This window comes from Oncorhynchus clarkii, chromosome 6 (assembly GCF_045791955.1).
Source record: "Oncorhynchus clarkii lewisi isolate Uvic-CL-2024 chromosome 6, UVic_Ocla_1.0, whole genome shotgun sequence".
NCBI classification, from domain to species: Eukaryota; Metazoa; Chordata; class Actinopteri; order Salmoniformes; family Salmonidae; genus Oncorhynchus; species Oncorhynchus clarkii.
The window spans coordinates 78,000,938-78,025,212 of NC_092152.1; the positions used below are offsets into that span (position 1 = coordinate 78,000,938).

Below are 24,275 nucleotides of genomic sequence, written 5' to 3' on the forward strand. Positions count from 1 at the left end.
CATTGATGTAGGACTCAAGTTCATGTTTAAACTTGTTTTGTGGTGCAATTTCATTAATAATCATATATTTATTATTGGGACCATCATGAGTGTATTGTATAAAAATTAAAAATGGCCTTTTTGTTACATTTTTGCAGCGTTGCATTTTAATGAAGGATTTTTAGGATGAAGTTTTAGGTTGTTCAACATGTGTTTAGTGATACCAGATCTAAAATGCATATCTGCATCTTGGACGATACTGGAATACTGCAGGTTTTACCCTTGTGAATGTTTTAGCTGTTATTGATCATACATATAGGATGACTTCATTGTTACTCATGTTTGGGACAAAGCCTTACATATGATTTTAAAAACACTATCATCTCCTGTCTTTGTCTGTGTCTGTCTGTTACACGACTACTGTTTTAAAAAGTAGCATTATTATTGAATGTTTTGACAAGTTGTCCTTAGATCTTATTTCAGAGGCTGGGATGGAAGGATTGTTTTGACAAGTTGTCCTTAGATCTTATTTCAGAGGCTGGGATGGAAGGATTGTTTTGACAAGTAGTCCTTAGATCTTATTTCAGAGGCTGGGATGGAAGGATTGTTTTGACAAGTTGTCCTTAGATCTTATTTCAGAGGCTGGGATGGAAGGATTGTTTTGCTTTCTGTCTAGTTGCACTTTTTGAAATATTTACTGAACAAGTTGAATAAACGCTGATAAAGTTAGCACTGTCTGCCCTTAATCTGATATTCTAATTTCTTTGATCATCATGTGGTTTATGCTCCTCCAGAGAGGTCATCTAGCTGTAGTCATTTACACAGTAGAAGGCTATAGTCTTACTGACTATCCCAAATGGTACCATATTCACTAGATAGTGCGCAGCTTTTGACCAGGGCCCATAGGGAATAGGGCGCCATTTGGTATGTACCCTTAGCCCATTTCTTATCCTTCTTCAAGCAGTGTAGATGGACCACTCTTCCCGCTCTCCCCTTCCCTTATAGTGTCCCAGTCTGTATATGATTAGCCTTCTTCAAGCAGTGTAGATGGACCACTCTTCCCGCTCTCCCCTTCCCTTATAGTGTCCCAGTCTGTATATGCCGTGTGCCTCAGACAGGCTTGTTCACGTAGACACTCTGTGGTACGACCGGTCTTCACCTCATTTCAGATATACATTTGAACATCTCCAGATGGTTCTTAAAATAGATACTTAAAATCTCCCTTTTTATGGTTTTGACAATTGAGGTCAATGCTAAAGTATCACATCAAGTCACGACATCATCACCAACCGACACATCTCATTGATCTAATGATCTTCAGACTTCATACAGTCCACCTGTGGTAGAGATGCTGAACTCTGCTCTCTCCTCTCCATCTCCTCGCTTCTATTCACTTCTTTGTCCTCTCTCCTCCCGTGTGTACAACGGGAGAACTGGACTGTGTGTATAATTCCTGGTAGCTGTACTTAGTGAATGTGTTCACCATTAAGAAACTTGGAATAAGTTTAAATTGTCAAACCCTGTAAAAGACAAATAAAGGAATTCAGCACTGAAAATATTTGTTTATTTTTTTGTCCCAAGCCAAAAGCAAGCTGTGGTCATGAATGGGTTATGAAAATAATAGCTGTTATTATATTACTGTATTATTTATAAACATTCTGCCATGGAATTTTAGCTTTAAGTTCATATTAAATACGTTAACTATTTCTGCCCTCAGACCGTCCAGTGGCTAGCTGACCTATAGCCTGAACAAGTAATACAGCCCTTATTAACAACAGATCTAGGATCAGATAACATTACCACCAACAATAACATTTACCATTAGTGGAGGTGAAACAATCTGACCTTGGACCAGTGATTAGGGACAGCTTCTATCCAGTCGTAATACTTTGGGCTTCATCCCAAATGGAACCATATTCTCTTTCTAGTGCACTACTTTTGACCAGGCCATCGGGTTCTGGACATAAGAAGTGCACTTTAAAGGGGATATAGTGCCATTTGGGGCGTGACCCTGGTGTGTACCTGAGGGTAATACTGTGGCGTGGTCAAAGCCCTTGGTAAGTAGCTTAGTGTTCCCTCTCTGTCCCTGCCCTCCAATCCTCTAACTAACGTTGGAAAACACTCCTCAGGATAGCATACCGTCTGACAGACAAACCAACTTCCCTCATTAGGTAAGAACTATATTATACGTTTGTTATGATGATGTCATGCAGTTGTGTTGGAAACAGTTGATCAGCAATTTTTTTCTATTTAAGGCATATCAGATCTGTAAGCATGTACAATATGAGATGGACTGATTTTAAATAATGACAACGTGTTGACTTAGTTATAATTCAATATACATGGCCTTCAGTAATGTATTTAGGATATTACTTTGAGAATTTGATAGACCACTGAAAAGCCATACATGGACTGTATAGGGCTTAGTGTTAGGTGGATCACTATCGGCACTGTAACATTAAAGCCTATTTCTCAGTCTCTATTTTAAGCATGTGGCTAGTACAGTACGGAACGGTGTACAGTAGTATAGGAAGTTTGTGGGTAGCATCCACTACCGTTGTGCCCTCGAGCAAGGCACTCGCTCCGGCATAACCCCCACATAGCTCCAGGGGTGCTGCATTGTGGTTGACCTTGTGCTCCTTGGAAGTGTCTGTATGTTGTTATGTGTTTCTGTGCTGTCCTGGGGGTTGGGAGCAGCGCATCCTGCATTCCTAAGGCTACTGATCAAAATAGTCACATGGCTAGCATATAACAAATATACTACATATCAACCTAGGATCAATGATTTAGCCAGCTAACTTACCTAAATATTTAGAAATATTCATGTTCGTTTTGTAAATGGGCATGGTCTACTACTCTAATTTACTCAACAACCAAAAACACAAAGTCCGATCATAAGTAAAAAATTGTATTAACCAGAAAACCAATAGTTATTTATCAAAGTTAGCTGGCTAACTTATTGACCCTGCTTTGTAGTATACCCCTCAGACCCATGGTTCAGACAATAGGCAGACAAGACCGGAGCAAAAATGGCAATTGTGGGAGGAGCACAAGGTCAACCTGGAGTTATGTAGGGGTAATATTCTAATAAAATAACATGTTTGTTGTCAGATGTAAACAACAGGTACAGACTAACAGTGAAATGCTTACTTTACGGGCCCTTCCCATATAGCAGCAAGCGCCCTGCTCAACGGCACAATGGCAGCTACTAACTTCCTAATAATATAGTTCTATTTCTACAATTGTGTGTTTATCTCTAGTACTGTGTATGTCTTACAGCCCACAATATACTATATACAGTGCCTTTGGAAAGTATTCAGACCCCTTGACTTTTTCCACATTTTGTTAGGTTACAGCCTAATTCTAAAATGTATTAAATAGTTTCTTCCCCTCATCAATCTACACACAATGCGCCATAATGACGTAGCAAAAACAGGTTATACATTTTTGCTAATTTATTAAAAAATATGAAATATTACATTTACATACAGTACCAGTCAAAAGTTTGGACACACCTACTCATTCCAGGGTTTTTCTGTATTTTTACTACTCAAATCAAATTTAATTTGTCGCATGCGCTGAATACAACAGGTAGACCTTTACAGTGAAATGCTTACTTACAAGCCCTTAACCAACAATGCTTTAAGAAGTTAAGAAGGCGGGGGGGGGGGGGGGGGGGGTGTTAAGGAAAAAAATAGAAAATAAAAGTAATAAATAATTAAACAGCAACAGTAAAATAAGTCAAATTGCGAGGGCGGCCTCCCGGGTGGCGCAGTGGTTAAGGGCGCTGTACTGCAGCACCAGCTGTGCCATCAGAGTCCCTGGGTTCGCGCCCAGGCTCTGTCGTAACCGGCCGCGACCAGGAGGTCCGTGGGGCGACGCACAATTGGCCTAGCGTCGTCCGGGTTAGGGAGGGATTGGTCGGTAGGGATCTCCTTGTCTCATTGCGCACCAGCGACTCCTGTGGCGGGCCGGGCGCAGTGCGCGCTAGCCAAGGTTGCCAGGTGCACTCCGACACATTGGTGCGGCTGGCTTCCGGGTTGGATGTGCGCTGTGTTAAGAAGCAGTACGGCTGGTTGGGTTGTGTATCGGAGGACGCATGACATTCAGCCTTCGTCTCTCCCGAGCCCGTACGGGAGTTGTAGCAATGAGACAAGATAGTAGCTACTACAACAATTGGATACCACGAAATTGGGGAGAAAAAGGGGTAAAAAAAATACAAATAATAATAATTGCGAGGGCACCGGTTAGTTGAGGTAATATGTAGGTAGAGTTAAAGTGACTATACATAGATGATAAATGATTAGCTGTTCAGGAGTCTTATGGCTTGGGGGTGGAAGCTGTTAAGAAGCCTTTTGGACCTCGACCTGGTGCTCCGGTACCTCTTGCCGTGCAGAAGCAGAGAGAACAGTCTATGGTTGGCTGGAGTCTGACAATTTTTCGGGCCTGACACCACCTGATATAGAGGTCCTGGATGGCAGGAAGCTTGGCCCCAGTGATGTACTGGGCCTTCCGCAATACCCTCTGTAGTGCCTTGCGTTTGGAGGCCGAGCAGTTGCCATACCAGGCAGTGATGCAACCAGGCAGGATGCTCTCGATGGTGCAGCTGTAGAACCTTTTGAATATCTGTGGACCCATGCCAAATCTTTTCAGTCTCCTGATGGGGAATAGGCTTTGTCGTGCCCTCTTCACAGCTGTCTTAGTGTGTTTGGTCCATGATAGTTTGTTGGTGATGTGGATACCAAGGAACTTGAAGCTCTCAACCTGTTCCACTACAGCCCCGTTGATGAGAATGGGGGCGTGTTCGGGTCCTCCTTTTTCTGTAGTCCACAATCATCTCCTTTGTCTTGATCACGTTGAGGGAGAGGTTGTTGTCCTGGCACCACACGATCAGGTCTCTGACCTCCTCCCTATAGACTGTCTCATCGTTGTCGGTGATCGGGCATACTACTGTGTCATCGGCAAACTTGATGATGGCGTTGGAGTCGTGCCTGGCCATGCAGTCATGAGTGCACAGGGAGTACTGGAGGGGATTGAGCATGCACTCCTGAGGGGCCCCTGTGTTGAGGATAAGCGTGGCGGATGTGTTGTTCCCTACCACCTGGGGGAGGCCCGTCAGGAAGTCCAGGATCCAGTTGCAGAGGGAGGTGTTTAGTTCCAGGGTCCTTAGCTTAGTGATGAGCTTTGAGGGCACTATGGTGTTGAACTCTAGTCAATGAACAGCATTCCCACATAGGTGTTCCTTTTATCCAGGTGGGAAATGGCAGTGTTGAGTGCAATAGAGATTGTATCATCTGTGGATCTGTTGGGGCGGTATGCAAATTGGAGTGGGTCTAGGGTTTCTGGGATAGTGGTGTTGATGTGGGCCAAGACCAGCCTTTCAAAGCACTTCATGGCGACAGACAGGTCGGTAGTCATTTACAGACAGGTTGGGTCGGTAGTCATTTAGGCAGGTTACTTTAGTGTTCTTGGGCACAGGGACTATGGTGGTCTGCTTGAAATATTGGTATTACAGACTCAGTCAGGGACAGGTTAAAAATGTCAGTGAAGACACTTTCCAGTTGGCCAATACTGTCATCAAGGCAACGGGTGGCTACTTTGAAGAATCTCAAATATAAAATATATTTTGATTTAACACTTTTGGTTACTACATGATTTCATATGTTATTTCTTAGTTTTAATGTCTTCACTAGTACTGATCTTCTACAATGTAGAAAATAGTACAAATAAATAAAACCCCTTGAATGAGTAGGTGTGTCCAAACGTTTGACTGGTACTGTAAGTATTCAGACCCTTCACTCAGTACTTTGTTGAAGCACCTTTGGCAGCGATTTCAGCCTCAAGTCTTCTTGTGTATGACGCTACAAGCTTGGCACACCTATATTTGGGGAGTTTCTCCCATTCTTCTCTGCAGGTTCTGTCAGGTTGGATGGGAAGCGTTGCTGCACAGCTATTTTCAGGTCTCTCCAGCGATGTTCGATCAGGTTTTAAGTCCAGGCTCTGGCTGGGTCACTCAAGTACATTCAGAGACTTGTCCCGAAGCCACTCCTGCGTTGTTATGGCTGTGTGCTTAGGGTTGTTGTACTGTTGGAAGGTGAACCTTCGCCCCAGTCTGAGGTCCTGAGAGTTCTGGAGCAGGTTTTTATCAAGGATCTCTCTGTACTTTGCTCCGTTCATCTTTGCCCCAATCCTGACTAGTCTCCCAGTCCCTGCCACTGAAAAACATCCCCACACCATGATTCTGCCACCACCATGCTTCACCGTAGGGATGATGCCAGGTTTCCTCCAGACGTTGGCATTCAGGCCAAAGAGTTCAATCTTGGTTTCTTCGGACCAGAGAATCTTGTTTCTCATGGTCTGAGAGTCCTTTAGGTGGCTTTTGGCAAACTACAAGTGGGCTGTCATGTGCCTTTTACTGAGGAGTGGCTTCCATCTGGCCACTCCACCATAAATCCCTGATTGGTGGAGTGCTACAGAGCTGGTTGTCCTTCTGGAAGGTTCTCCCATCTCCCCAGAGCAACTCGGAGTTCAGTCAGTGTGACCATTGTGTTCTTGGTCACCTCCCTGACCAAGGCCTTTCTCCCCCGATTACTCAGTTTGGCTGGGCGGACAGCTCTAGGAAGAGTCTTGGTGGTTCCAAACTTTTTTTCATTTAAGATTGATAGAGGCCACTGTGTTCTTGGGGACCTTCAATGCTGCAGAAATGTTTTGTACCCCTCCCCAGACCTGTGCCTCGATACAATCCTGTCTCGGAGCTCTACGGACAATTATTTCGACCTCATGGCTTGGTTATTGCTCTGACATACACTGTCAACTGCGGGACCTTATAAAGACAGGTGTGTGCCTTTCGAAGTCATGTCCAATCAATTTGAGTCTCGTAGAAAAGGGTCTGAATAAATAAGGTATTTTTTTTCACTTTGTCATTATGGGGTATTGTGTGTAGACTGCAGTGTTCTATTTCTACTGTGTGTAGACTGCAGTGTTCTATTTCTACTGTGTGTAATGTAGTGTTCTATTTCTACTGTGTGTAGACTGCAGTGTTCTATTTCTACTGTGTGCAGACTGCAGTGTTCTATTTCTACTGTGTGTAATGTAGTGTTCTATTTCTACTGTGTGTAATGTAGTGTTCTATTTCTACTGTGTGTAATGTAGTGTTCTATTTCTACTGTGTGTAATGTAGTGCTCTATTTCTACTGTGTGTAGACTGCAGTGTTCTATTTCTACTGTGTGTAATGTAGTGTTCTATTTCTACTGTGTGTAATGTAGTGTTCTATTTCTACTGTGTGTAATGCATATCTCCACCCTTATGTATATGTTACAGCCAACTATGTATTTATACAGTATTTGTCTGTATCAGATTGTGGTTATGTACAGTGCCTTGCGAAAGTATTCGGCCCCCTTGAACTTTGCGACCTTTTGCCACATTTCAGGCTTCAAACATAAAGATATAAAATTGTATTTTTTTGTGAAGAATCAACAACAAGTGGGACACAATCATGAAGTGGAACGACATTTATTGGATATTTCAAACTTTTTTAACAAATCAAAAATTGAAAAATTGGGCGTGCAAAATTATTCAGCCCCTTTACTTTCAGTGCAGCAAACTCCCTCCAGAAGTTCAGTGAGGATCTCTGAATGATCCAATGTTGACCTAAATGACTAATGATGATAAATACAATCCACCTGTGTGTAATCACGTCTTCGTATAAATGCACCTGCACTGTGATAGTCTCAGAGGTCCGTTAAAAGCGCAGAGTGCATCATGAAGAACAAGGAACACACCAGGCAGGTCCGAGATACTGTTGTGAAGATGTTTAAAGCTGGATTTGGATACAAAAAGATTTCCCAAGCTTTAAACATCCCAAGGAGCACTGTGCAAGCGATAATATTGAAATGGAAGGAGTATCAGACCACTGCAAATCTACCAAGACCTGGCCGTCCCTCTAAACTTTCAGCTCATACAAGGAGAAGACTGATCAGAGATGCAGCCAAGAGGCCCATGATCACTCTGGATGAACTGCAGAGATCTACAGCTGAGGTGGGAGACTCTGTCCATAGGACAACAATCAGTCGTATATTGCACAAATCTGGCCTTTATGGAAGAGTGGCAAGAAGAAAGCCATTTCTTAAAGATATCCATAAAAAGTGTTGTTTAAAGTTTGCCACAAGCCACCTGGGAGACACACCAAACATGTGGAAGAAGGTGCTCTGGTCAGATGAAACCAAAATGGAACTTTTTGGCAACAATGCAAAACGTTATGTTTGGCGTAAAAGCAACACAGCTCATCACCCTGAACACACCATCCCCACTGTCAAACATGGTGGTGGCAGCATCATGGTTTGGGCCTGCTTTTCTTCAGCAGGGACAGGGAAGATGGTTAAAATTGATGGGAAGATGGATGGAGCCAAATACAGGACCATTCTGGAAGAAAACCTGATGGAGTCTGCAAAAGACCTGAGACTGGGACGGAGATTTGTCTTCCAACAAGACAATGATCCAAAACATAAAGCAAAATCTACAATGGAATGGTTCAAAAATAAACATATCCAGGTGTTAGAATGGCCAAGTCAAAGTCCAGACCTGAATCCAATCGAGAATCTGTGGAAAGAACTGAAAACTGCTGTTCACAAATGCTCTCCATCCAACCTCACTGAGCTCGAGCTGTTTTGCAAGGAGGAATGGGAAAAAAATTCAGTCTCTCGATGTGCAAAACTGATAGAGACATACCCCAAGCGACTTACAGCTGTAATCGCAGCAAAAGGTGGCGCTACAAAGTATTAACTTAAGGGGGCTGAATAATTTTGCACGCCCAATTTTTCAGTTTTTGATTTGTTAAAAAAGTTTGAAATATCCAATAAATGTCGTTCCACTTCATGATTGTGTCCCACTTGTTGTTGATTCTTCACAAAAAAATACAGTTTTATATCTTTATGTTTGAAGCCTGAAATGTGGAAAAAGGTCGCAAAGTTCAAGGGGGCCGAATACTTTCGCAAGGCACTGTATCTGTTCTATTTCTGCAGTGCCTAATGAACTGCAATATACACCGTGTAGAAACAGATAAATAATGACCTGCAATATAGACACTGCAGAAATAGAACAGATAGATATTGCAAGTCATTCTATACAGTTAAAGTGGGAAGTTTACATACACCTTAGCCAAATACATTTAAACTCAGTTTTTCACAATTCCTGACATTTAATCCTAGTAAAAATTCCCTGTCTTAGGTCAGTTAGGATAACCACTTTATTTAAAGAATGTGAAATGTCAGAATAATAGTAGAGAGAATGATTTATTTAAACTTGTATTTCTTTCATCACATTCCCAGTGGGTCAGAAGTCAATTAGTATTTGGTAGCATTGCCTATAAATTGTTTCACTTGGGTCAAACGTTTTGGGTAGCCTTCCACAAGCTTCCCACACACGCTTTTTCAGTTCTGCCCACAAGTTTTCTATGGGATTGAGGTCAGGGCTTTGTGATGGCCACTCCAATACCTTGACTTTGTTGTCCTTAAGCCATTTTGCCACACCTTTGGAAGTATGCTTGGGGTCATTGTCCATTTGGAAGACCCATTTGCTACCAAGCTTTAACTTCCTGACTGATGTCTTGAGATGTTGCTTCAATATATCCACATAATTTTCCTTCCTTATATAGCCATCTATTTTGTTAAGTGCACCAGTCCCTCCTGCAGCAAAGCACCCCAACAACATGATGCTGCCACCCCCGTTCTTTGCGGTTGGGATGGTGTTTTCTATTTTTGTTTCATCAGACCAGAGGACATTTCTCCAAAAAGTGTGATCTTTGTCCACATGTGCAGTTGCAAACCGTAGTCTGGCTTTTTTATGGCATTTCTGGAGCAGTGGCTTCTTCCTTGCTGAGCGGCCTTTCAGGTTATGTCGATATAGGACTCATTTTACTGTGGATACAGATACTTTTGTACCTGTTTCTTCCAGCATCTTCACAGGGTCCTTTGCTGTTGTTCTGGGATTCGCACCAAAGTACGCTCTTCTCTAGGAGACAGAACCCGTCTCCTTCCTGAGTGGTATGACGGCTGTGTGTTCCCATGGTGTTTAGACTTGCGTACTATTGTTTGTACAGATGAACGTGGTACCTTCTGGCATTTGGAAATTGCTCCCAAGGATGAAGGTTGTGGAGGTTTACAATTTTATTTTTTGAGGTCTTGGCGGATTTCTTTTGATTTTCCAATGATGTCAAGCAAAGGGGCACTGAGTTTGAAGGTAGACCTTGAAATACATCCACAGGTACACCTCCAATTGACTCAAATTATGTCAATTAGCCTATCAGAAGCTTCTAAAACAATTACATAATTTTCTGGAATTTTCCAAGCTGTTTAAAGGCACAGTCAATGTAGTGTATGTAAACTTCGGACCCACTGGAATTGTGATACAGTGAATTATAAGTGAAATAATCTGTCTGCAAACAATTGTTGGAAAAATGACTTGTGTCATGCACAAGTAGATGTCCTAACCAACTTGCCAAAACTATAGTTTGTTAACAAGAAATGTGTGGAGTGGTTGAAAACGAGTTTTAATGACTCCAACCTAAGTGTATGTAAACTTCCGACTTCAACTGTATCTGTTCTATGTGTATATTGCAGCTCATTATTTATCTGTTCTATTTCTGCAGTGTCTATGTTGCAGTTCATTAGACACTATAGAAATAGAACAGATAGATAACGACCTGCAATATGGACACTGCAGAAATAGAACAGATAGATATTGCAGGTCATTATATATCTGTTCTATTTCTACACGGTGTATATTGCAGGTCCATATCCAGCTCTGCATGTCTATGATTCATTCCCCAGACTATCACTATCAGTGGCAGTTACCGATCCCCACCATTATACGGTGTAATAATGTACATCCAAGTGTGTGTGTGCATGCATCTCCTAAAATAGGCCTAATGCTCTCTCCTTCTCTGAGCAGGATCAGGCAGGAGGGAGATTCCCCACTGCTTATCGTCAACACAGCTGTCAGCACACACACACCTACACACACACTCTCACTCCCTCAATCCTCTCACTCTGTCTCTTATTCACTATCTCTCTCTAACTGACTCACACATACACACATTCTCTCCCTATCTCTCTAGCTCACGCTCTCTCTCTCTCTCTCTCACACTCACTCACTCACTCACACTCTCTCTCTAACACACACACACACATACACAAAATAGCAATGCTCCCTTCAGGTGAATCGATAACAGTGTGTATGTGTGTTATTTCTCATACCTGAATGTTGACACTGTGTTCCTTTTCTCCTCTATACAGGTCTGTGGTTAATCAGCTGCAGCCATGTGTGACCAGACGTTTTTGGCCATCACCTTCGGGCCGTGTGACAGCTGCTCAGAGAACCGCCCCTTGATGAATCTATACATCAAGACTGAACCCATCAACTACTGCTCACTATGCATGGAGATTGTACGTCTCTTTACCCATGACCTCTAACCTCTGACTCTAACCAATCTAACGGCTCCTTCCTGGACCAATACAATCCTTTAAGATCTTCACAAATTCCCAGGGAATAGGGATAGATTTGAGATTCTTGATGTATTTTTAGGGGGTTGGAGAGGACCCCATCTGAGAATGCAGCCTCCCTATCTGTCTGATATACAGTAGCAGCGAGCCTCTTTACACACACACACACACACACACACACACACACACACACACACACACACACACACACACACACACACACACACACACACACACACACACACACACACACACACACACACACACACACACACACACACCATTCCTGGATGAATTCCCCACCTCATTTTATCTGTACTCCCTTCTCTCTGGCAGCTCATCCACACTTACAGCAACCTTGTCTTTCACTTCTCTAAACAACAATAGGTGCAAAAACACCTTTCAAAGGAAAATAACATACATTTAAACAAGGAAACTGCAATGTGGTAAAATCAAATCTGAAATGTGATTTTTCTGTCAAGTATTTAAATGAACATTATTAGAGGAAAGTTAGGCTATATTTAGTACGATTACTACCAAAGACAGTCATAGTGGCTTCTCTGGAGCGAGATAAACAGAGCTATAGAAAGAGGGAGAGAGAGGTAGAGACTTGCCAGAGAGCGAGTGAGACAAGAGACAGGGAAGGAGGGAGAGAGAGCGGGGGAGAAGGAGCACATCAGCGCGGCAGCAGCATCAGGGGCATATTCATTAGTCCAAACAAAAACTAGAGTTCATATTGGAAAAATGCAGGTAGGTCTCTCCGTTTCGTTCCGTTTGCTTCCGTTTAAGAAACGTTTTGCAACAGAATCGGCGTAATGAATACGCACCAGCTGTAGGAAGGCAGAGCCGCCTTGACGGGCGCAGCCAGCGCGCGACTAAAAACATCTGCTCTTGCTGTTCCCTTTTCTGTCCTTTCCCCGTTCCCTTCTTTCGTTCCTCCTCTCTAAAGATGGCGTGCCAGGGCCTTGCGAGCGGCGAGACTCTGAAGTCGCTGAAGGCGGAGAGCGAGACGCTGAGGAAGAAGCTCGAGGAGGAGCGGAAGAAGCTGCACGATGTGGAGTGTGAGTTTAATGGGAGGGAGAGGGGCCTCGCGATGCACAAAATGTTTACTGTCTGTACCCTAAACATGAAAGTTATGCAGAAACTATTATTATATCCGTTATTATATCCTAATTGAATTTGATATTCATGCCAAAAATCATCTGATATGTAATTTCCAGAGATTTGCCCGTGGCCATGACAGCGCATTAGATAAACTACCAGAAGATAGTTAATAGAGAGCATTGCAGCAAAGTTTTCCTGCAACAGGGTGATCAAATAAATATCCTATCTATTCATTTACACGACAATTCATTGTCATTACTAGAGTTTTTAACAGCGTGTGTGTGTGTGTGTGTAGTGGAGAAGGTAGCTGAGAAGGCGGAAGCTCTTGGTGAGTTAAACATGAAGACTCGGAGGACACTGAAGGGCCATGGCAACAAGGTGCTCTGTATGGACTGGTGCAAAGACAAACGACGCATTGTCAGCTCCTCACAGGTATGCACACACACAAACTGCTCTCTTTTCCTCCCTCTCCACCCTATCCCCCTATCCTCCTTCTATTCAACTGTCATTAGTGTGTTTTGGTCACAACCCTGTCCATGGTGCTGAACTCCCTGACTCCACTTATATCAATTACTCCTCCTCTTCATTCCTCCCTTCTTCCCTTCTCTCCCCTCTCTCCTCCCTTCTTCATTCATTTTCCTTGTCTTCTGTCTACCAGGATGGGAAGGTCATCGTATGGGATGCTTTCACCACCAATAAGGTTAGTAAAAGCAGCCGGAGTGTGTGTGAGTGCACTAATGGCAGCCTAATTCAGTCCCATGGTGGAGCGGTCTTAACCAGGCTTATTTACGTTAATGTATATGCACACTGTGTTCTAGGAACATGCAGTGACCATGCCGACTACGTGGGTGATGGCGTGTGCCTACGCCCCCTCTGGCTGTGCCATCGCCTGTGGGTGAGTCTCACCCTAACCTCTGACCTTTAACCCCTTAGCCCCAAGAAAGGTATTGGCTTGATGCTGAAGTACTGGCTTGAGGGCTTGATGTTAAAGTAATGCCCTACAAATCTCTCTCTCTCGTCTGTCTGTCTGACAGGGGATTGGATAATAAGTGCTCAGTGTACCCTCTCTCATTGGACAAGGACGAGAACTTGGCGGCCAAGAAGAAGTCGGTTGCCATGCACACCAACTACCTGTCCGGCTGCACCTTCACCAACTCTGACATGCAAGTTAGGGACTAGACACACACATACATGCACACACACACACACACACACACACACAGACATAGACACACTCAGACAAACACAACACAATGAGGAGAGGGAAGGAAATTGAGATTTTCAGAACAAGGAGGAGTGAATGGATAGAGGGAGGTAGGAATAGAAGGAAGGAAATATTAGATGTTTAAGGCTGTTAATAATTCATCTCTGCTAGACAGGAGAGGAACTGTTGAGAATTATAGCCGGATGAGGAGAAGGTGATGAGAGAAAGCGTGAGAGAGAGGAGAGGAAACAGAGAAGTGGCCCATAGAGAGAGATGGCCGTCCATTGTGAGTGTATAAATAGACATTAAGAGGCCTTTATCTGTCAGAGCTGAAAACTCATACCTAAGGGCACACACACACAATCTACGTCTCCCTAATGCACTGGGGTCTGTTGGTGGGTGTTGAGCTGTGAAGACGTGTGTGTGTGTGTGTGTGTGTGTGTGTGTGTTGTGTGTTGTGTGTGTGTGGTGTGTGTGTGTGGAAAAAAGCACAGGGCTGTGGAGAGTCGAGACTACATTGCCCCAGTCAATCTCAGTTCAGTCTCACTTTCATATCATCATTGTCTGACGGGGATGTTTCATATCAACCGTTTGGTTCCTAGTGAATACACAGTTAGCACATTTGGTTCCTAGTGAATACACAGTTAGCACATTTGGTTCCTAGTGAATACACAGTTAGCACATTTGGTTCCTAGTGAATACACAGTTAGCACATTTGGTTCCTAGTGAATACACAGTTAGCACATTTGGTTCCTAGTGAATACACAGTTAGCACATTTGGTTCCTAGTGAATACACAGTTAGCACATTTGGTTCCTAGTGAATACACAGTTAGCACATTTGGTTCCTAGTGAATACACAGTTAGCACGTTTGGTTCCTAGTGAATACACAGTTAGCACATTTGGTTCCTAGTGAATACACAGTTAGCACATTTGGTTCCTAGTGAATACACAGTTAGCACATTTGGTTCCTTGAAAGTTGTAGGAATGTATGTTTTTGGCTTCACGTTGGTTGCGAGAACGAAGCCATACGTTTCCTGACCGGTAAAACAGATTTCTTTATTTAAATGTTCTGAGAACAGAAAATAACATTTAGCCTGTTCTGGGAATGTTTATTTTTAGGTTGTAGGGAGGTTGTGAGAACGTTTTACTCTGATTCCTTGAACCTTTTCTTAACACTGTGAGAATAGACATTATAGGTTATTTGGAGGTTTTAGAATAACTTCTTTAAAACTTTCACTGAATGTTTCTGCTAGCTTATTTTGGGTTAACTTTTTTGAAGTCCAAGCATGATTGAAAATGTAGAAATGAATTTCCTTAGTCATTAATCATGCAAACACATGCATTTTTTGTGTCACTGCATCAATGAGATTTGAATCTATAATCTAATGTTCTCTATCCATGGAATTAGTCCACTGCCCCACCAGGATGGAGCTAGCATGCCATGTTTTTTTACACATACAAAGCTGTTCATTTTGTCTATTCAAACAGACCCCATTTCAAAGGAAATAAGCACTCATTAAGATAAGGTGTGGCCAATTAATGGGGCCGGCCAACACACCTGAACACACTTAACAAGAGAGGATAGAGAGAGTTTTGTTGATGCTAAGAACAGAATGTATATGTTTTTAAATAACTAACTTAGAATGTTCTCTGAACATTACTAAAGTTTTCTTGTAGTTTTTATGGTAATTTTTCTTAACGTTCTCGGCTCAATTTGAGAACTTTACTTTAAATAGAACCATGAGGAAACCTGTAGGAAACGTTATGCTGAAGTACTGACATTCACACAGAAGAACGTTGGTTCTTAACGTTCTCTTAATTATTTGAGAACATTCCCAATGTCAAGAACATTACCAAAATTGAAATGCAATGTAACCATGTTTGAACTTTTAGGAAATGTTCTGTTAAAGTAATGAAATACCAATACAATTATGTTTTTTTGTCAAGTTCCTTAAATGTGTTGAGAATGTTCAAAGCCAAGCAACTATCCTGCACCATTCCCAGAAAGTTGTGGGAAGGTTGTATGCAAAACAACCATGGCACAACCACTCACTCACCAAGTTCTAGGAAACGTATGGTTCTCAGAACGTTGTGCGTTAGCTGGGTACACCCCAGTAGTTAACCAGCTCTGTGTAATGGCCGTAGATTAGTTATATTACCCCAAACTACAACAAAAGGGTAGTAGGATCACACATTCCCCCATGTTTAAGAATACATTGTTGTGTGTGTTTCAGTATTCTGATAAAGTGTGTGTGTTGCTGTGTGTGTTTCAGTATCCTGATAGTGTGTGTGTTGCTGTGTGTGTGTTTCAGTATCCTGATAAAGTGTGTGTGTTGCTGTGTGTGTGTGTGTGTGTGTTTCAGTATGCTGATAAAGTGTGTGTGTGTGTGTGTTTCAGTATGCTGATAAAGTGTGTGCGTTGCTGTGTGTGTGTGTTTCAGTATCCTGATAAAGTGTGTGTGTGTGTGTGTTTCAGTATGCTGATAAAGTGTGTGCGTTGCAGTGTGTGTGTGTGTGTTTCAGTATCCTGATAAAGTGTGTGTGTTGCTGTGTGTGTTTCAGTATCCTGATAGTGTGTGTGTTGCTGTGTGTGGGTTTCAGTATCCTGATAAAGTGTGTGTGTTGCTGTGTGTGTGTGTGTGTGTGTGTGTGTGTGTGTGTGTGTGTGTGTTTCAGTATGCTGATAAAGTGTGTGTGTGTGTGTTTCAGTATGCTGATAAAGTGTGTGCGTTGCTGTGTGTGTGTGTTTCAGTATCCTGATAAAGTGTGTGTGTGTGTTTCAGTATGCTGATAAAGTGTGTGCGTTGCAGTGTGTGTGTGTGTTTCAGTATCCTGATAAAGTGTGTGTGTGTGTGTTTCAGTATCCTGATAGTGTGTGTGTTGCTGTGTGTGGGTTTCAGTATCCTGATAAAGTGTGTGTGTGTGTGTGTTTCAGTATCCTGATAGTGTGTGTGTTGCTGTGTGTGTTTCAGTATCCTGATAAAGTGTGTTGCTGTGTGTGTGTTTCAGTATGCTGATAAAGTGTGTGTGTGTGTGTGTGTGTTTCAGTATCCTGATAAAGTGTATGTGTGTGTGTGTGTGTTTCAGTATCCTGATAAAGTGTGTGTGTTGCTGTGTGTGTTTCAGTATCCTGATAAAGTGTGTGTGTGTGTGTGTGTGTGTTTCAGTATCCTGATAAAGTGTGTGTGTGTGTAGATCTTGACATCCAGTGGGGACGGTACCAGTGCGCTGTGGGACGTGGAGAGTGGTCAGCTGCTGCAGAGTTTCCACGGTCACTCTGCTGATGTCCTCACTCTGGACCTCGCCCCCTCTGAGACTGGAAACACCTTCGTCTCCGGGGTCAGTGTGTGTGTGTGTGTGTGTGTGTGTGTGTGTGTGTGTGTCTCCTATCTATCTATCTATCTATCTCTCTGTCCCTCCCCTAACATGTATGTTTGTTCATTCCAGGGTTCTGATAAGAAGGCTAACGTTTGGGACTTGCGCTCAGGGCAGAACGTCCAGTCGTTTGATACCCACGACTCTGACATCAACTGTGTCAAGTAAGTAGCAGCATCCACATCAACCCTTTATACAGCTGGACTGTCTACAGATCCCCTATCCTTATAGTATCCACATAATCTCTATAGTACAGCATCCATCAACCCTAAACCTAACCCTTTACACAGCTTCACTGTCTACAGATCACCTATCCCTTATAGTATCCACATAATCTCTATAGTACAGCTAACAGCATCCATCAACCCTAAACCTAACCCTTTACACAGCTTCACTGTCTACAGATCCCCTATCCTTATAGTATCCACATAATCTCTACAGTACAGCTAACAGCATCCATCGACCCTAAACCTAACCCTTTACACAGCTTCACTGTCTACAGATCCCCTATCCTTATAGTATCCACATAATCTCTACAGTACAGCATCCATCAACCCTAAACCTAACCATTTACACAGCTTCACTGTCTACAGTTCCCCTATCCTTATAGTATCCACATAATCTCTACAGTACAGCATCCATCAACCCTAAACCTAACCCTTTACACAGCTTCACTGTCTACAGTTCCCCTATCCTTATAGTATCCACACAATCTCTACAGTACAGCATCCATCAACCCTAAACCTAACCCTTTACACAGCTTCACTGTCTACAGATCCCCTATCCTTATAGTATCCACACAATCTCTACAGTACAGCATCCATCAACCCTAAACCTAACCCTTTACACAGCTTCACTGTCTACAGATCACCTATCCTTATAGTATCCACATAATCTCTACAGTACAGCATCCATCGACCCTAAACCTAACCCTTTACACAGCTTCACTGTCTACAGTTCCCCTATCCTTATAGTATGCACACAATCTCTACAGTACAGCATCCATCAACCCTAAACCTAACCCTTTACACAGCTTCACTGTCTACAGATCACCTATCCTTATAGTATCCACATAATCTCTACAGTACAGCTAACAGCATCCATCGACCCTAAACCTAACCCTTTACACAGCTTCACTGTCTACAGATCCCCTATCCTTATAGTATCCACATAATCTCTACAGTACAGCTAACAGCATCCATCGACCCTAAACCTAACCCTTTACACAGCTTCACTGTCTACAGTTCCCCTATCCTTATAGTATCCACATAATCTCTACAGTACAGCTAACAGCATCCATCGACCCTAAACCTAACCCTTTACACAGCTTCACTGTCTACAGATCACCTATCCTTATAGTATCCACATAATCTCTACAGTACAGCTAACAGCATCCATCAACCCTAAACCTAACCCTTTACACAGCTTCACTGTCTACAGATCCCCTATCCTTATAGTATCCACATAATCTCTATAGTACAGCTAACAGCATCCATCGACCCTAAACCTAACCCTTTACACAGCTTCACTGTCTACAGATCCCCTATCCTTATAGTATCCACATAATCTCTACAGTACAGCTAACAGCATCCATCAACCCTAAACCTAACCCTTTACACAGCTTCACTGTCTATAGATCCCCTATCCCTTATAGTATCCACATAACACTGGGGCCCCACAAGGGTGCGTTCTGAGCCCTCTCCTGTACTCCCTGTTCACCCACGACTGCGTGGCCACGCACGCCTCCAACTCAATCATCAAGTTTGCGGACGACACAACAGTGGTAGGCTTGATTACCAACAACGACGAGACGGCCTACAGGGAGGAGGTGAGGGCCCTCGGAGTGTGGTGTCAGGAAAATAACCTCACACTCAACGTCAACAAAACTAAGGAGATGATTGTGGACTTCAGGAAACAGCAGAGGGAACACCCCCCTATCCGCATCGATGGAACAGTAGTGGAGAGGGTAGCAAGTTTTAAGTTCCTCGGCATACACATCACAGACAAACTGAATTGGTCCACTCACACAGACAGCATCGTGAAGAAGGCGCAGCAGCGCCTCTTCAACCTCAGGAGGCTGAAGAAATTCGGCTTGTCACCAAAAGCACTCACAAACTTCTACAGATGCACAATCGAGAGCATCCTGGCGGGCTGTATCACCGCCTGGTACGGCAACTGCTCCGCCCTCAACCGTAAGGCTCTCCAGAGGGTAGTGAGGTCTGCACAACGCATCACCGGGGGCAAACTACCTGCCCTCCAGGACACCTACACCACCCGATGTCACAGGAAGGCCATAAAGATCATCAAGGACATCAACCACCCGAGCCACTGCCTGTTCACCCCGCTATCATCCAGAAGGCGAGGTCAGTACAGGTGCATCAAAGCTGGGACCGAGAGACTGAAAAACAGCTTCTATCTCAAGGCTATCAGACTGTTAAACAGCCACCACTAACATTGAGTGGCTGCTGCCAACACACTGACACTGACTCAACTCCAGCCACTTTAATAATGGGAATTGATGGGAAATGATGTAAATATATCACTAGCCACTTTAAACAATGCTACCTAATATAATGTTTACATACCCTACATTATTCATCTCATAGGCATACGTATATACTGTACTCTATATCATCGACTGTATCCTTATGTAATACATGTATCACTAGCCACTTTAACTATGCCACTTTGTTTACATACTCATCTCATATGTATATACTGTACTCGATACAATCTACTGTATCTGCCTATGCTGCTCTGTACCATCACTCATTCATATATCCTTATGTACATATTCTTTATCCCCTCACACTGTGTACAAGACAGTAGTTTTGGAATTGTTAGTTAGATTACTTGTTGGTTATTACTGCATTGTCGGAACTAGAAGCACAAGCATTTCGCTACACTCGCATTAACATCTGCTAACCATGTGTATGTGACAAATAAAATTTGATTTGATTTGATTTAATCTCTACAGTACAGCTAACAGCATCCATCGACCCTAAACCTAACCCTTTACACAGCTTCACTGTCTACAGATCCCCTATCCTTATAGTAACCACATAATCTCTACAGTACAGCATCCATCGACCCTAAACCTAACCCTTTTTATTATTGTTTTCTATTTTACCTTTATTTAACTAGGCAAGTCAGTTAAGAACAAATTCTTATTTACAATGACGGCCTAGGAACAGTGGGTTAACTGCCTTGTTCAGGGGTAGAACGACAGATTTTTACCTTGTCAGCTCAGGGATTCGATCTAGCAACCTTTCGGTTACTGGCCCAATGCTCTAACCACTAGGCTTTCATACAGCTTAGTGCACACATCAACCTTTTTACTCCTCTCACACTCTCTCTTTCTCGCTATCGCTCTCCCTCTCTCTCGCTCTCTCTCTCCAGGTACTACCCCAGTGGCGATGCTTTTGCCTCTGCTTCTGACGACTCTACCGTGAGTTTATAACACACTTATAGCACACTTATACACCCTACTTAGTGCACTACTCTTGAACAAAGCCACAGAGTTGCAACCAAAAAGCTCTAATCAAAGGTAGTGCCCTATAAAGGGAATAGGGTGTCACTTGACAGATGATGGACCTTTGATGTGATTCTGTGGGTTGTGTGTGGCAGTCGGACACTCTGTCTCAATAACACCGTTCAGTTAACAGAATCTCTGGGAGAGAATTGATTATCTTAGTGTGATGTCACTGGTCAAAGACCGCTCTTTCACATCATACAGTCCATGTGTCAAAGCATCCCACTGTTTTACATTACTACACAGGTTTGTATTAAGGAGGAAAAATACAATACATTACGATATAACTTTATTGTACATCATGGGAAAATTACAATGTAACTTTGTCTCTCATTAGGAAATATGCTGGGCCTTTGAGTTCACAGCACAGACAGAAACAACAACTAGCATGTAATGGGTTAAATAAAAAATCAAATCAAAATGTCCCATTGATTGTCTGTGTGTTCCAGTGTCGTCTGTTTGATCTCAGGGCTGATCGGGAGGTGTCCATCTACTCCAAAGACAGCATAATGTTTGGAGCCGCCAGTGTCGACTTCTCTCTTAGTGGTAAGATGTGGACAATAGTCAGCAACCGTTTGACAGATAATACCTCTTTATTAGCTTCCTCTCAACAGAGACTAGAGTCAACTAAACATCTTTTGGTCCCCCGATCATGAAAACATTTACAATAATGCTGTTGGACATTTACTGGTGTTGTTGTGTTATTATTGGATGTTGTGCCAGGCAATCTTTCCTATCTTCACTTTGCCTCTTTCACTTTCTTTCTTACCGGGTGTGATGATGCAATAGATATACTGCCACGGCCTTTATAGCGGTCAAGGGATTTTATTTATCAAAAATCACTGAAACTGGAAACACTTATGTCCCTCACTAGCTTTAAGCACCAACTGTCAGAGCAGCTCACAGATTACTGCACCTGTACATAGCCCATCTATAATTTAGCCCAAACAACTACCTCTTTCCCTACTGTATTTATTTTATTTATTTTGCTCCTTTGCACACCAGTATTTTTATTTCTACTTTGCACATTCTTCCACTGCAGATCTCCCATTCCAGTGTTTTACTTGCTATATTGTATTTACTTTGCCACCATGGCCTTTTTTTGCCTTTACCTCCATTATCTCACCTCATTTGCTCACATCGTATATATATATATATATATATATATATATATATATATATATATATATATTGTTTATACTGTATTATTGACTGTATGTTTGTTTTACTCCATGTGTAACTCTGTGTCGTTGTATGTGTCGAACTGCTTTGCTTTATCGCAATTGTAAATGATAACTTGTTCTCAACTTGCCTGCCTGGTTAAATAAAGGTGAAATAAATTTGATCTTATCTGATTTTGTGTGTAGGCCGAGACTGGATTCTATCCCCAAAAATGTTATTCCTCTGTGTGTTATATAATTGTAGAGGTACAAAGTCTTTAGTATTAGTTTTTATATGGCTGTATAAAGATGACAGTTTATTATCAAACTTGTGATAGAGATCACACTTCAGCCAAGAGGGGAATTTAATGCAGTTAATATGTGGGAAAGGGAATTACCACTCTGCCATCTGGAGTTTTACTACATTTTTACCAAAACTGGATTCCATGTAACTTAGAGGTGATTGATTATTCATTATATCCACTCTATTAGCCTCTGTCAAATGCACTTTAAACTGTAATACATCTGTTCTGTGATGTCCTCCAGCATATTGGAGAATATTCTAGAATCTGACCCTTTCTACCCCTTTATCTCTGTATCCATCTTTCTTTCTCTCTCTCTCCACCCCTCCTCCAGGTCGTCTGTTGTTTGCTGGCTATAATGACTACACCATCAATGTGTGGGACGTCCTGAAGGGGACCAGAGTAGCCATCCTGTTTGGTCATGAGAACAGAGTCAGCTCACTCAGAGTCTCTCCTGATGGAACTGCTTTCTGCTCCGGGTCCTGGGACAACACTCTACGGGTGAGACGAGAGGGTAGGGGGGTCGGAAGGGAGCTGAAACAAGGAGGGACAACACCTTATTTAAGCAAAAAATATATATTTAACTAGGCAAGACAGTTAAGAACAAATTCTTATTTACAATGACGGCCTACCCCGGCCAACGCTGGGCTAATTGTGCGCCGCCCTTTGGGACTCCCAATCACAGCCGGATGTGATACAACATGGGCTAGAGAGAGGGGGAGAGGCTGAGAGTACCTATTTGTGGAAAACCCTGGTTCTGCAGAGTCATGCGTCAGACTATCCCCACAGTACATACTTCTGTTTTCCACTACAGGCACAGCCACAATATAGGATGTGGAAACCACCACTGAGAGATACTGTAGTAGTTGTTCTTCATTAATGTCTGTGGAAGTATAGTAACACAGCCATAGTCTTCCCTCTGGTGATCTCACTTACATCATTTTAGCAGACATGTTTATCCAGAGCGACTTAGTGGATGCATACATTTTCATACTCCCCCCCCCCCATACTGATTCCCCGTGGGAATTAAACCCACAACCCTGGCGTTGCAAGACCCTGGTGTTACAAGTGCCAATCTCTACCAACAGAGCCACACAGGGCCACTTCTCCTCCGAGTTGCTCTGCCTCATAATCTACACCGGTCTGACAAAGGGGGATTCTCCATCTCCCCAAAAATCTGATTTCTATCAAGGTTTCTTCCTTCCAGGGAGTTTTTCATTGTCACTATGCTGCTGCCTGCTCTTTGGGGTCTGCACCGGGTACCTGTAATATACTTTTTGACAAATGCTGTTGTTTAAATGTCTTATTGAATACAATCTGATGTTCTGTGCTCTTTCTCGAACAGATCTGGGCCTAGAGCTGCTGATGTCATCAGAGCGAGACTGAACCCCTGGAAGTCAGGGGTCAGAGGTTAAGGGTCAGGACCAGAGTCATGTGACCAGTCGACCCAGAGTGCCCATGGAGCACACCCTGCCGCATAAAGAGTCTGCCTATAGAAACTATATTCAGTTACACACAATAATAAACTATCTAGGTTTGACTCACAGAGACTATTTGTTTGACTGAAGTTGGACTATACCAAATGCTCATCAGGTCAATGAGGTCCTAAAGCTTTATTATGAGCAGTATTACAATTATTATTACTATTGTATTACTAAAGTCAGTTGAGCAGTTTTCCTCTACAGCAGGTCCTAGCCAATGCCATGCAGTACTGACTTTCCTGTATAGAAGCTGCCGTTTTTATGCTCCCTAGTCCCCCTTTAAACCTGCTTCCCAGTCTGTAGTTTACCAGTCAATTAGTCTGCCCAGGTTGTAACTTGCTCAGATCTAAAGCGCAATACTACTGTTATATAAAACCAGGCCATAGACTGTGGCTAGCCAGAGAGGGAGAAAGAGGGAGTGTTTGAAGTATTGTTCATTTGTAATCATAGTCTTCTTGTGAAATAAATACATTTTATTTAAATTATTGATTACTGGTGTCTTACAAGTTTGTTTTATCCTATGGTTATGATGGAAATGACGAAGAGGATGATGATATGGAGACAGGTAACGTTATTTCCATGACATCTGATTCTCTTCTAGCGGAACAATACAATTCAGGGAAATGCCATTTTTGTG

At 42.7% G+C, this 24,275-nt stretch overlaps 1 protein-coding gene across 1 annotated transcript; it reads left to right on the plus strand.

Moving 5' to 3' along the window:
* Positions 1-2,057: 2,057 nt before the first annotated feature.
* On the plus strand, positions 2,058-24,123 carry LOC139411638 (guanine nucleotide-binding protein subunit beta-5b). Its single transcript, XM_071158234.1, has 13 exons — positions 2,058-2,150; positions 11,272-11,421; positions 12,428-12,539; positions 12,878-13,014; positions 13,241-13,282; positions 13,401-13,477; positions 13,617-13,749; positions 16,984-17,127; positions 17,236-17,327; positions 20,563-20,611; positions 21,145-21,241; positions 22,492-22,658; positions 23,503-24,123. The coding sequence occupies exons 2-13, from the start codon at positions 11,296-11,298 to the stop codon at positions 23,512-23,514; spliced, it is 1,188 nt and encodes a 395-aa protein (XP_071014335.1). The 5' UTR covers positions 2,058-2,150; positions 11,272-11,295; the 3' UTR covers positions 23,515-24,123.
* Positions 24,124-24,275: the final 152 nt, after the last annotated feature.

Bases quoted from the DNA above. Each gene is read 5' to 3' on its own strand.
- LOC139411638 (XM_071158234.1), top strand. From the start codon at position 11,296: ATGTGTGACCAGACGTTTTTGGCCATCACCTTCGGGCCGTGTGACAGC. The intron at 17,328-20,562 runs GTAAGTAGCAGC...CTCTCTCTCCAG, and splicing joins TCTGACATCAACTGTGTCAA to GTACTACCCCAGTGGCGATG. The intron at 20,612-21,144 runs GTGAGTTTATAA...TGTGTGTTCCAG, and splicing joins CTGCTTCTGACGACTCTACC to TGTCGTCTGTTTGATCTCAG.